Source organism: Chelon labrosus, assembly GCF_963514085.1.
Source record: "Chelon labrosus genome assembly, chromosome: 11".
NCBI lineage: Eukaryota > Metazoa > Chordata > Actinopteri > Mugiliformes > Mugilidae > Chelon > Chelon labrosus.
The window spans coordinates 15,383,402-15,396,442 of NC_140344.1; the positions used below are offsets into that span (position 1 = coordinate 15,383,402).

General features: G+C 44.2%; 1 protein-coding gene across 1 annotated transcript; it reads left to right on the forward strand.

The window, feature by feature from the left end:
* Positions 1-11,444: 11,444 nt before the first annotated feature.
* On the forward strand, positions 11,445-13,031 carry ankrd34c (ankyrin repeat domain 34C; the record flags this gene model as incomplete). The annotated part of the gene is made up of 1 exon (XM_084554662.1): positions 11,445-13,031. One exon carries the CDS (start codon positions 11,445-11,447, stop codon positions 13,029-13,031), a length of 1,587 nt encoding a protein of 528 aa, XP_084410788.1.
* Between the last annotated feature and the right edge of the window lie 10 nt (positions 13,032-13,041).

Genomic DNA, 13,041 nt, shown 5'->3' on the forward strand with positions numbered 1-13,041 from the left:
GATGCCATTGTGCCGCATTAATTACTCATACTCAATTTGTAATTAAATCCTCACCTTTAAATAACATGAAACACAGAAAAGGGATAAACATGCAATACAGGATGTACAGAAACCCTCTGGTGTGTCTGCATATTCACCACCGCCTTTTTTTTTTTTCTTTTAGATGACCCCATTCGGTTCCATCCACGTTCCCTTATGGATAGTGCTCTCTAGTCGGCTGTCCTGGATTGGGACTCCCATTAATCATCCCTAAAAATACACAGCGACATTACTCTAGTTACTCCTGCTGGTGTGAAAAGTTCATTTTGTGTTCAGCATAAATACACCCACCTTTGCGGACTTAAGTTTGACACTGCAAGATGGAATGCAAAATGATAACATTGGTTTTCTTCTCATACGCGTACCCTTGTGAATTTCATTCCCATTTTCTGTTCATTGCACGCTTTAGAAATTCTTATCTCCAGCCGTCAGAACAGTCGCTGCGTGCAGGAGGGACGGGTTGGGAATGCGAATCAGATCAGAGAGAGAACAGCTCACCGCTCGCATCAGGACCCTCTTTTGCTGACTAGTTTACACTGGGAATGTTTCAGTCGAGGCATTTGGGGGTTTGAATGAGCAATTAGATCAATAGCATCAGTGGAAGCAGCAGGAGGACCAGGAACTCAGCATGGCTACTTACATATTTATTTAGGGCACATCCCTTCCATCTGTGCCTGCATCAGCAGTGACACTGTAAAACCCAGAAGCAGCCTCATCTCCATGATTGTGGAGGTGCTTGCGTTAAGGACATTTAGCTGACACATGGAAAGACCCGCAACCAGTGACGCTTTAAATCTTTAATTGGTATTTTCCAATCTTGCCAAACGTCTGGTGTGCGGGTGTAATAGTCCAAATCACAGCAGGTGAAGATAGACGCAACTGGTTCTGTATTAACAGAAGCTCTGTAGAGCATGTAAGCGTCGGATAAATCGCAGGTTTGGATTGTTGTTGTTGCAGTGCAACTGCAGAGCGGGTAATTGATTTCACAGTGATGACCCCAAATTTTCCTCTCCGATATCTACTTACCAATTTGGGTGCAAAAACAACCGCAGCTGGCTGTGAGCTCAAGTCTTCATCCTTTTGAAAGATAATCGTTCAAATGCAACAAAACAAGATGCTAATACACCCATCAGGCATAACATTATGACCACCTTCCTAATATTGTGTAGGTCTCCCTTGTGTGGACCTATGGGTTGAGGGGAGGGGCCTCTGTGGATCATCCCGCAGGTACTTGATCAGTTTGGGATTTAGTGAATTTGGAGGCCAGGTCAACACCTTGTGCTGGCTGCTGCCATCAAGGAATGTCATTGCTATGGGGTGGGGGTCTCTGGTCTGGTCTAGGTGGGTGGTACATGTCTAAGTAACATCCACATGAATGCCAGGTCCAAACATTTCCCAGCAGAATGTTTAATTGTCACAAGATGATCAATGTTGTTAACTTTACCTGTCAGTGGTTTTAATGTTGTGGCACGTGTATGCTTTTGCAGACATTTCAAATCAATGGGAATAAAAGAATATCTAAGGTCTAAATAAATGACAGAGCTTATCTTCTGTGTTTAAATAATGTCTAAACTGCTGCATCATTTCTTATGAAACGCAACCCGCTGTCCTCTCACACGGATCAAATCTGTCGCCGCGATATCACAGCTGCTCTCAGATTATGCTTTGTGACCATTATGTCCATGCACACTCGGACAATGAAATGCACTGTGAACCCTTTGATCAGCGCTAATGAAATCAGGTTCCCACTCCATTCAGCATTCATCAAGTCCCACTGAATGGAGAACAAATTTTGCAGGCTGAGTCAGAGCACAGCACACAGCAAACAGTCAAAAGATTATGAGACTTTACATAAATTATGTAGATATTGGTATATTACATAAGACTTCACTGTATGGTCTATTTTGATCAAGATCCATATTTCGTTGAAGACGGTGTTTATCATAAACACAGACACCGATATTGACATACACAGACATAATTTTGGCGACATTCATCAAACCTCACATGAGGAGGAGGCACAACAGGAGAGGAGATGATAAACATGAGTCACCACATTGTGATACTGACACAGTCGTGCCATGGAAGACATCCCAGAAGCCTTCTGGGTGTCTCCAGCTCGACGGGACGTGTGCCATCAGAAATGTGGCTTAAAAGAAAAAGAGAGGATCAGGAGTCCTCGGAAATAGGAGCCGAACAATTATTCTAATGTTTAAAATTAGAATTTAATGAATCATCGGGAAGGTGGCGGGGAAATAAATAAAACCCGAAACTTATAATATCACGGAGGATTGCTGCTAGGAAAAATGTCCGTCCACTTTTTTTTGCCAGACGGGTCAAAGCAGAGATGAGGTTGATCCGACGCTTCTCCTGCGTGACCCCCGCAGAATGAAGCGGTGCCCTGGCTTAGCCCTATACCGAGCGCACTGTGAGTCTGTATGCAATCATCAAGATATTGTTCCTTAAAATGTGCCAACTGGAGGGCTTTCTGTGAGTTCAGTGCCAAGCCGTATTTGACAAACGCTGGGAGAACCCTGTGTAATAAAAAGAGCTTACACCGGTCCATCCTCCGTCTGCTCATAGGCTGAGTCATTAAAAAACACGTTTAGGAAAGTGAATAATTAATTTTTTTATGGTTGTAATTGACTTGCAGTTGTTCAGGGGGAGCTGTGTGCAAAAATTAATTGTGTTGTTTACACGGAAGAAGAAGAGATTTCAATAAGACACTCTTGGTTTGATAATGGACATACTGTATACTCACACACGTCAGCCAAACTAGCAATGTGCTGCCAGGATTACACCAAGCAGAATAGCATGAAAGAAAGAATATGACATCCATGGCTTAGCTGTATTGATTTTAAGATTTTATTTAACTGTCCCTAATGAGTCTGGGGACGTTAAAGCGGTGGCATGCTCTTTTGATGTCATTTATTATACGTAATTGAAGGTGCTTACACTGTGAATGAGAATCTAAATGAGCACAAGATACTGCAATAGGTTTTCTTTACATCAAGAAGGTTCTTTTGCTGCATGCTTCAGTGCCTCGTTTCTTTTGTGCACCGTCTGATCTGCTCAACAAAGGCTCCAAACCCCTGACTGATAAAAAGCTACATCTATTTTATAACTGTATATTACCTGCACGTCGTTTGGTCTTTATTCAAAAACTGTGATTACCAGCGGTTGCATATCATCCCATTTTATGATGCGTCTAAAGTGACTGTAGATGGAAGTTAGACAGACAGAGAGTAAATGGTACTATTCTGGTTTCACTGAATCCCAGGCTGCTGTGTCTACTTAGAGAGGTGATCTCCCTCTGGGATGTGAAGTGCTGTGAGGCAAAGATAACTGGTTCTTATCTCGATCTGCTCAGTCAGGTATGAGAGCTCCTGGCTCAGGGGAACAACGGGCCTCACGAGCACAGTGTGAACCAGAATGTAGATGAATTTTCCTTCCCTTTAACTAAGCTCCGTGTGTTTTAATTACGTCGATGATCTCCCCTTTCGAGGCATTTTGGCCGGCGGACTAGCGGCCAGATCGCAGTGGCGGTGCGTTATAGCCATGCCTGTCTTGAATTGAAATCAGACAGGAAAAAGGGATTACAAAGCGGCGGAGTTGTGATTCAAGCTGAGAGAGCCTCGCTCACTCTGCCTCCTGTTGGAAACTCTGATACAAGTCCTGCCTAGTCTGTGTGTGCAAACAGCAGGACACAAACACAGGCGGCTCAGCCAAGTGTGTCAGCTAAATCACTCCGATTTAGAGAGCGAGCGATACACAGGTGATACTACGCTTTCAGCACGGCGATGCTTATTTATTGCTTTTCGAGACTTCTCGTTTGCGGGTGCATGCCGTCCTTTGACATAAAAAAAAAATCCATCTTGACAAACATCAAGATGAAGCAGCCTTCCTGTAGGGTGATCAGTCCTGTGCCTGCTCACTGATGTGGCTATGATTGGCTCAGTGGTGATGTCAGAGCATCAGTGTGGACATTTGCGATTAGCGTATGGTTGAAATTTTGTGTGAACTCCCATTAGCTGCAGTTTTTCCTAAATATTAGTACTCACATGAACATCAGCTACTAAACATCGGCAAAGGCATGCAAGTATTTTAATAGCGTGCGAAAAAGGATTTAAATGTGAACATTTTTGCAAATGTTTGCAAAAGCATGTGACTTCCCAACACTGAGCTGCTAGCATGGCGGAGCACGCTTGAGTGTCTCATTTAAAGGCCTTTCTCAAACAGAAACTGTGCGTAAGAGCGTCTCTGAGGAGCTGGAAAGCATTCAGTCTGACAGTTTTCATTGTCTCACAGCCCCTTTCTCATAGCACCCAACCATAATTACTGACTTGTGTTTGTCCTCTGATACACGCCAGCTCTTCCCACCTCCTAGCACAGCCGATAGACCCAGCTGCAACGCACTCGTGGCGTCTTACACTCAACATTTAAGGCATCAATCACCGGCCGGGTGGTGTGATATATAGTACGGAGAGATGAAAGAATGCGCCCGCTATAGGTTAAGGCATTTGGTTCTGTTGCTCAGTGATTAATTATGGATGAACCCAGGGAAGATTCAGTCTTTGAACAAAAGGTGGAAGGTGTACCGTCTTACAGTCACGTTTATGATGCTTCAGATCTATTGTTAGCTCTGTCACCTAGAGAGGACATGTTTAGCAGAGGCCAGGCCGATCCAGTTTGGTCCTGTCACGTCTGATTCCACTCATCTGCAGACATGCACAAGGACGGACAGGGGATGATTTGACGTCACCGCCAACAACGTACACAGAAAAAGCTCTTTCCTCACCTTGTGCTGCAGAGGAGGTGTATTTTGGTCAGAGTGCCTCATGGTGTCAAAGACGTCACAGTCACAGGGGTGTGAACCGCAAGTCGAGTGAAGTTCTCTAGCTCACTGTCAGAACATCCACTCATCCACACCGATGTACCCACATGCTCTGACAGACCCGAACTTCTGACAAATACAGCTCTGAGACAGTCTGTGATGAATTCACAGTGCAAAACACTGTTCACGCTGAAATTTATTAAAAGCCTCATCAACAATTTATTTTATTTTTTTTTACCTTATTCTACAAGCAAATTACATTGTAACTGAGTTTTAAATCAGGAACTGCCTTCCCGGTAATGCGCCGAAAGGTGTAAGTGAACTTATATTGATGGCCGTGCATTTTCCCCGTAGTGTTTCATTAGATAACTTATTTGACAGCAGGGAGAGATTCTGCACCCCCGCTCGATGGGGCGCGGACACATTGGTAGGCTTTTGATTTGGTGGTGTGAAGAGAAGTGTGACAGATCCCACCAAAACATCAATTTTGCCGCTAATTACTTCTGTAGTTATTGAGGCGGCAGTATCTAAAACTCTGCCTGCAACTAAACCCGATAAATCGCGGAAACACTTGGCAATTTAGAGGGCAGGAGGAAACCCGAGCCGTGAAACGTGAACGAAAATGGGACTATGCGTGCGCTTAACTTGGATATTGATGGTGAAGTTCTTAACGATGCTAACAATACTGTCATCTGTGGATATATATCGTGAACGCTTGATTACTGACAGTTCCATTAAGGTGCCTCCTACTCCAGTATCCAATTAAAGGCTTCACAACAACTCCTAATAAGTGGGGTGTAGTTGATAAGCAACCAATTCTGAAGCTTCAAGCCCTCTGCTTCATTAGGAGGATGTTGAGCTAAAACAGAAAATTCACCACGGTGGACATCAAAGTGCCCACTCTACAAAATGAGTAACAAACTCCTTATTAGATATGCACCAATCTCCTAGGATACAGCCGACATACACAATGATCACCCCGCAAAACTGTTGCCTGTATAATGCTCTTGAATAATGCTCAGCTCAATTACTGCTCGCCAGAAGGACAGGTGTCGGTTTGCGGCGTGAGATGTGAAAGAACAGAAGGAGCGATGGGGGAGAAGGAGAACTTGAACCATTTCAGGATTCCTAGTATGAGAAAGAAGCACTTTTCAATATGAAAAGATCAAAGGGTCGCAAATTGTGTTATACTTCACGGAGCATAATCAGGAACGAAAAAAAAATCACTTGCAGCATATGTGAGGGGTGGCAGGTTTTTAAGCTGCACTGGAGGCATTTTCCTAAATCTGCCGAGGTAGGAGGGAGGCAGGGAGCAGTCCGGTGCAAAGCTGCAGCAGGGTTCGTGCCAGTTTATTGCTGTCGCAGCCCACACATTCGCTTGATACAATCGCAGAGACACCAAATGCCATGAGAATGTCAAACTCAGTCTTTAAAGAGACAACCACCACAGAGAGAGAGAAGCACAACAACAGCAAGCACAACAACAGCAAGCACAACAACAGGCGACGTGTGCATTGGGGGAAACCGTGCCCCAATGCAAATGGGGTTATCAAGGAGGAGAGGGTGGGCAGAATATGAAAAGAGCCCTCTTAATTAGATCAAGTTTAATAGAAAACGTCTTATTTGGAAACGTGTGTGTTCAGACAGTCAGACATCCTTCTAATCATCTTGCATCATGGAAAACTTTCACCTCTGTGTCGTTCACCTTCTCGCTGAGTGTTAACTCTCCTGTCTGTGGGCTAAACACAAAGCTACTGACAGCACCCGGCTAACCGAGCTTCACACACACACACAAAAAAATAACTGAAAGCAGGGTAAAACTGCTACAGAAAGTGTAAAAACAACATATCAACAATTTTTGGTGGTGGTGTAATGTGTCAGAATATTTCTTGGCTCGGAGCAGTTTCCCAGCAACCGGTTATTCCAGGAGGTTTTTGTTCCCAACCAAGTATCCCCCATTAAACAGAAAGTTGTCGTATTTACCTTTAGGTCTTTGTGTGCGTTAAAGAAATTGGACGATCAGGTTGGTGAATTTTATTAACTTTAGACTGAGCTAGGCAAGTTGTTCCCCTTGTTTTAAGTTTTTTATGGTCATTTAGGTGGCTGTTTATGGCGGTCCAAGCACCATATGAAGTACAGAAGGAGAACAATATGGGTTAAAGGGGAATTGCCATTTTTTACAACCTGGACCTTATTTCTGGCATAAAATACGATCGTTTACTCACCCATATAACTTTGGTGTCATTTGGAGTCGTTCGGAAGATATTTAGATCCAGCGGATCGCCGCGTATATCCATATAGTGGGAGTGACTGGGGCACCGAAACGCAGCCTCTAAATAACGCATTATCTGCCGCGAAACTCGTTCATTTCACCAATATTTTGTCATGATATGCTAGTGCTATTCCCCATTGAGTCTGGAGTTACCTGTTATCATCATCCGGGGTCTGTAGATTGACCTACTAACCTCTGACCTGGATGATGTCATCTCTGAGCTCCGCACACACCTCTCACGGCCTGTTTACCTGTAATTTGCTACTGCTAGTTTTTTGCAACATGGCTAAATATTTTTCCGATTCTGAGGTTGTGGACGACGACTTTGTTTATGATGGATGTCCTTACCGTTTTGAGCCAGAGTATAAGGATGAGGAGCTCGTTGAAAGGAGGATGCAGAGGCAGAGAGAGGAACAGCTGGCCAAAGAACAACAAACCGCTGCACGTCCACGAATAGACAACAGGTAACTCTGGACTCAAAGGGGAATAGCACTAGCGTATCATAACAAAATATTGGTGAATTGAACGAGTTTCGCGGTAGATAATGCGTTATTTAGAGGCTGCGTTTCGGTGCCCCAGTCACTCCCACTATATGGATATACACGGCGCTCCACTGGAGCTAAATATCTTCCGAACGACTCCAAATGACACCAAAGTTATATGGGTGAGTAAACGATCGTATTTTATGCCAGAAATAAATGAGTAAATGTAACTTTTACTGCACGTTTAATATTTGTTTGTTTCGTGAAGCTACTCTGACCCTTTAGCTTCTGGCTAATTCTGATTATTTAGATTACTATCATGCAAAGATCTGTCATACCGTCTCACTTTTGCACTTTCACAACTCTAAATTTCTTGTTTCAATGTTTCCTGTGTTTCATATCTTTACCGTTATGCTGAAAAAGAAAGTATTCGTGTATTTAAATAAGATTTGCGAGTCAAGTGCATGCAAATACCTTGAATCTGTGAGCTTTAAAATACGGAGTGTGACTTATCGACACGTTTTTTTTTTCCTTTTCATCTGTGCTGAGATCGTTGTCAAATTCCCACCATCCTCTGATTCAGTGAAGCTAGACATTTAATCGACGTTTTAAAAATAGACGCGGTAGTCTGGAGAGAGAATAATCAGTTCCCATTTGTATGTTCATTACAGGCTTATTTCCATTTTCATTTTATTCAAATCTCCTTTGATTTTTTGATTTTTTTTTGTTGTTCTTGTTGTAGATTAGGGCCAGACATTGTGTTTTCTGTTACTTCAAGAGAAACTGTGATCAGGCTCTTACATTTAAAAACAGTTGATAACTTTCCCATGTACGTACTTTGTCAGGATGTATAAATAGTCTCAGAGCTACTGTAGTCTGATGAGTAAAAATCACACAATGCAGACAGAAGAAAAGGTTATATTTAGAACGGAGGGGAGGAAGAGCAGCAGCTGCGATGTAAGATATCTGAAAATGGAAAGCGCTCCCAGGGGTGACAGCGCTTATTCTCTCCACTTTAATTATTTATTTCCCCCTTTAATATACCGCAGACGACAGCATCGTCGGGGCAGAGATCACTCTCTGTGAGGACCACTGACGTCCCTGTGGCTCCCAGTGCTAATGAACGTGTCTAAGCCAGTGAGCTTTGGCCTTGATCTGATCCCTCGTCCACCGTGTCTCTCTGGACTGCAGGTCTGTAATACAGGTTGTTTCCAATCAAGAGCACAAAAATGTGAAAGTTACCTTTGAAATAGGTGTGACACTCAGAGTTTTCAATGACGAAAAGCATTCTGGTCTCAGTTTGGCACTCTTCTAGATATAAAACAGCATCTTTTACAGGTCTTTATTCATTTATGGTGACCAAATTGTGACATCTGAACCGATTTTTGCATAGGTATTCCTATCATGATGCCTCTTTTATGGGAAATGGTTCGTTCTTTGGGCACTGGGCCACTTTATGAAACCACCCTCTCGATGTGACTGGTAAACAACATGTCCTCTGGGACTGAGAAGGCAATCACAGATGAGAAATCACTGCCAGCATTGACAACTTGAGTCCTGAGACGTCAAGTGTTTGGATGGGTAATAAAGTGATTAGTCCCAGTCTCCGAGGAAAAGAGCAAGGGTCAAAGGACTAATGATCGAACGTGGTGGTGGTGATGGCGGCTTAGTCGTGAGCGGGAAAGAAAATATACGCCACCATCAAAAAAATATTTGTGCAAATGCGATAAAAGCCTCCCCCGTCCATGGTGGAATGCTACGTGTCTGATTTACCTGTTCCTTGCAGGGCTGAGAACATCACTGTTCTCATTAGAAACTGCTTCTGTGCTGTCTCATAGCAACCTAAAAATAGAAATGTCCCTATTAGGCTGTATAGCTGTGATGGCTGCTACAAGTTTTGGCCCCTTTAATTGTACTGTAAATACATATAGGGTGCAACATATTCAGCCTCTTCAGTCAGACACAGAATTCAGCATAAATAGCCTGAACTCACATTGCTAATTGGTGTTGTGTGTGTGACAGTCACTGTTTATAAAATATGATTTATGGTTTTAATGAATAAGAATGGGTGTAGCATATTGCATAGTTTCTTGTTTAGCAGCAGTGTGATGGTGATCCAGAGCAGATTCCTTTGTCATATTTTACAGCTGAATTGTCTTCACGGTGCCCTTTAATACATGGCAGACAGCAGAGCGCCTGCCTTTATTCTAACACTGATGTTCCACTGCACAGAGATGAAATCTTATTTATAGCACAGACTTACTATGTGGGGCATGGATTCACATATTTAGAAATAATAAAAGGGGAAAAAAAGCAGCATTAACCAGTAGCCCATGCAGAACTGCTGCAACTCCCTCATTTCCACCATGTGCATGTAGGCTATGTAACCGCTTTCATTTACAAATTGTCCTTTTGAAATGACTGAAACGCACACGCAGAACATTTGCATGTCTTTAGGAGGCAGCGCTGGTTTTGTTTGCGTCCTGCAGATATAAAGATCAGGACAGAGGTTTTCATCAGACGCAATTTATTTTGGTCGATTCTGACGTCAAGAGACTACACGTTTCATTCAACAAGAGAGAAAGTAAGTTATTTATAACCCGCAGCATCTCCAGGTTGTGATCCATGAGTGCGCAGTGAAAGGAATACTCCCCATTGGACTGATGTAGTGCGCCTCCATAACAAAAGCCACACGGCTCATGTGCTATGGTGCCAGAGAGGTACGGCGCGCTGTAACGCAAACTAGGACGCGTCGATGGGAACGGCCACGGCTGGAAAAGAAACAGAGGCATCGCGAAGACCTGCAACAAAACTTTCTGTTTTGATATTATTTCCCACGATATCTTCCGTCTCAGATGACAAAGCACTGGATACTGAAAATGGCAAATCTCTTTTCTGAGCAGGTAAGCAGACACTAAGTTGTTCTGCGAAATGTATACTTACATACATCACAAAATCACTGAATGCGAAGGTTAATTAATTCAACTTTGTGTCGTTGTCTTGCGTCTCTGCTAGAGGAGGCTTGCAAACTGGATTAACCTCTCCATAACATCAGATGTATGTCCAGTGTTCGCCCATAAATGTTTATGGCACAAGTGAAAAAAAAAAGACATTTAACGCAGAACTGGACGATCACTGTAATGTTTTGTGACGACGCGCGTCTTCCTCGCCAAGTTATCCAAAATGAGAACCACGGACAGCGACTCTTGGCAGGTCACTGCGTGCCGTTATTTACCGTCACCAGCTTAAACAAACGCATGTGGCACGGTGTTTAAATATAGATACATAACATCGTGCAGTCTCTTAAATAAATGTTTTGCTCCCATAGAGAGAGAAATATGAACGAGGCAGGTGGTTTTTACGCACTTGTAGTTGATGGTGGATGGTGGCTTTTTTGTTGTTCCATAAATGATGGGAAAGCTGCTGTGTTTTGATGGAGATGTAGAAAAAAAATACATAGATTTTTATATTCAAATAAGAGCGTCTGAAAATCCATCAACAGTATAAATCTAACAGGTTACCATGCTGTTAGATCAGCTTAGGGAAAATACTTTTTATACGTACTGCTTCTGTTCAAAACATTGAATAAAGAATATATATCTTATATTTCAGATCTATATTTATATGTTATAGTTATAATATGTATGCTGTGAGAAGCTGCCACCTGCTGGTAGAGATAATATAAGCAAAACATTAAATAAACTAAATGAGTCTTAATTACAAGATTCTGAAATGTAAGCTGAACTAATTCCACAATTTGTTCAAAGGGCTGTGGGCTGTAAGTTCAATCCTGAGAAGATCTGTGACTGGCTGGGCAATGGCAAATATTCTGGAGCTGCGGACAGATGGAAACTCACTCCTGAAGGCGGTATGGCTCAAACGCTTGAGACTCACCAGGCTCCTGTTGGAAGGAGGCGCATACATCAACGAGAGCAACGAACGCGGAGAGACGCCACTCATGGTGGCCTGCATGTCCACACACACTGACCAGCAGAGCGTTAGCAAGTCGAAGCTCGTCAAGTATTTGCTGGACAACCAGGCGGACCCCAACATACAGGACAAAGGAGGCCGGACAGCGCTGATGCACGCCTGCATCCACAAGGCTGGACATGAAGTGGTGGATCACCTGCTGAGTAACGGTGCTGATCCTAGTCTGGAGGACAGGAGTGGGGCCTCAGCTCTGGTGTACGCCATCAATGCAGATGATAAGGAGACACTAAAACTGCTCTTGGATGCATGTAAAGCTAAAGGCAAGGAGGTGATCATAATCACCACAGACAAGTCACCATGTGGCACTAAAACTACCAAACAGTATCTAAATGTCCCCCCATCACCAGAGCTGGTTGAGAGGTCTTCCCCAGCATACTGCACCTCTCCCTCTGACATTGATGTTACTGCAACTCCCACCCCTGAGCAAGAGCAACAAAACACGGTCTTCAGTTTCCAAACGAAGCTAAAAACCTCGAGTGCTGCTGCAAAGCTTGTCAACGGGCCCACCTCCCCAACGCGTCGACCTGCGAACCCCAAACGTGCACGTTTGCCTCAGCTGAAGCGGCTGCAATCAGAACCCTGGGGGCTGATTGCGCCCTCTGTCCTGGCGGCAGCCGCTGCCCACGAGGAGAGCAAGAAAGCTAGCTCTGATGAAGACGTTGTTGCAGGCGTAAACGGACTATCTCTGAGTAAGAGGTCATCTTTATCGCGCCAGAACAGTGTGGATGGGAAGGACAGCTTGTTTCCGCTGGTAGATGAACAGCCCTACAAAATGACAACCTCGTTATCAGTTCCTCCAACATCTAAACCATCATATGAACGATGTCTAGGCCAGCACCAGCCGCTGGCACGGCGCAGCACTGTGCCCACAGAGCAGGAGAGCAGCAGTTGCAGCAGTGGCCTCGCCAGTCTGAGAGACACAGTGCATAGGAGACGTCTGGGGAATGATCACTATGACTCAGACTCACAGCTCTATTCAGACTCGGCCATGTTGGACTCTCCTAAGGTTCCAGTGGAGCGAAGGAAACTAAACACTTCTCCACTTGCATTGCTGACCAGCTCCAGGGAATCTCTAGACAGTAATGCATCCTCTCCCAGCACAGCACGCAGGCGTGCACCAGCAGCCCTCCTGGAGAGGAGGGGGTCAGGCACACTGCTGCTGGACCACATATCCCACACCAGGCCTGGCCACCTGCCCCCTCTCAATATCAACCCGAACCCTCCCATTCCTGATATTGGGGCGAGCAACAAGCCCTCCTCACCGCTAGCCACAGGTATTAGATCTATAGCTCCAGTAGCACCAAACACACCAAAGAGAGGTGGCCTCAAGTCGAAGAAGAAACTCGTGAGAAGGCACTCTATGCAAGTGGAGCAGATGAAACAGCTTTCTGATTTTGAAGAGCTTGCTCATTAGTTAGTGACGC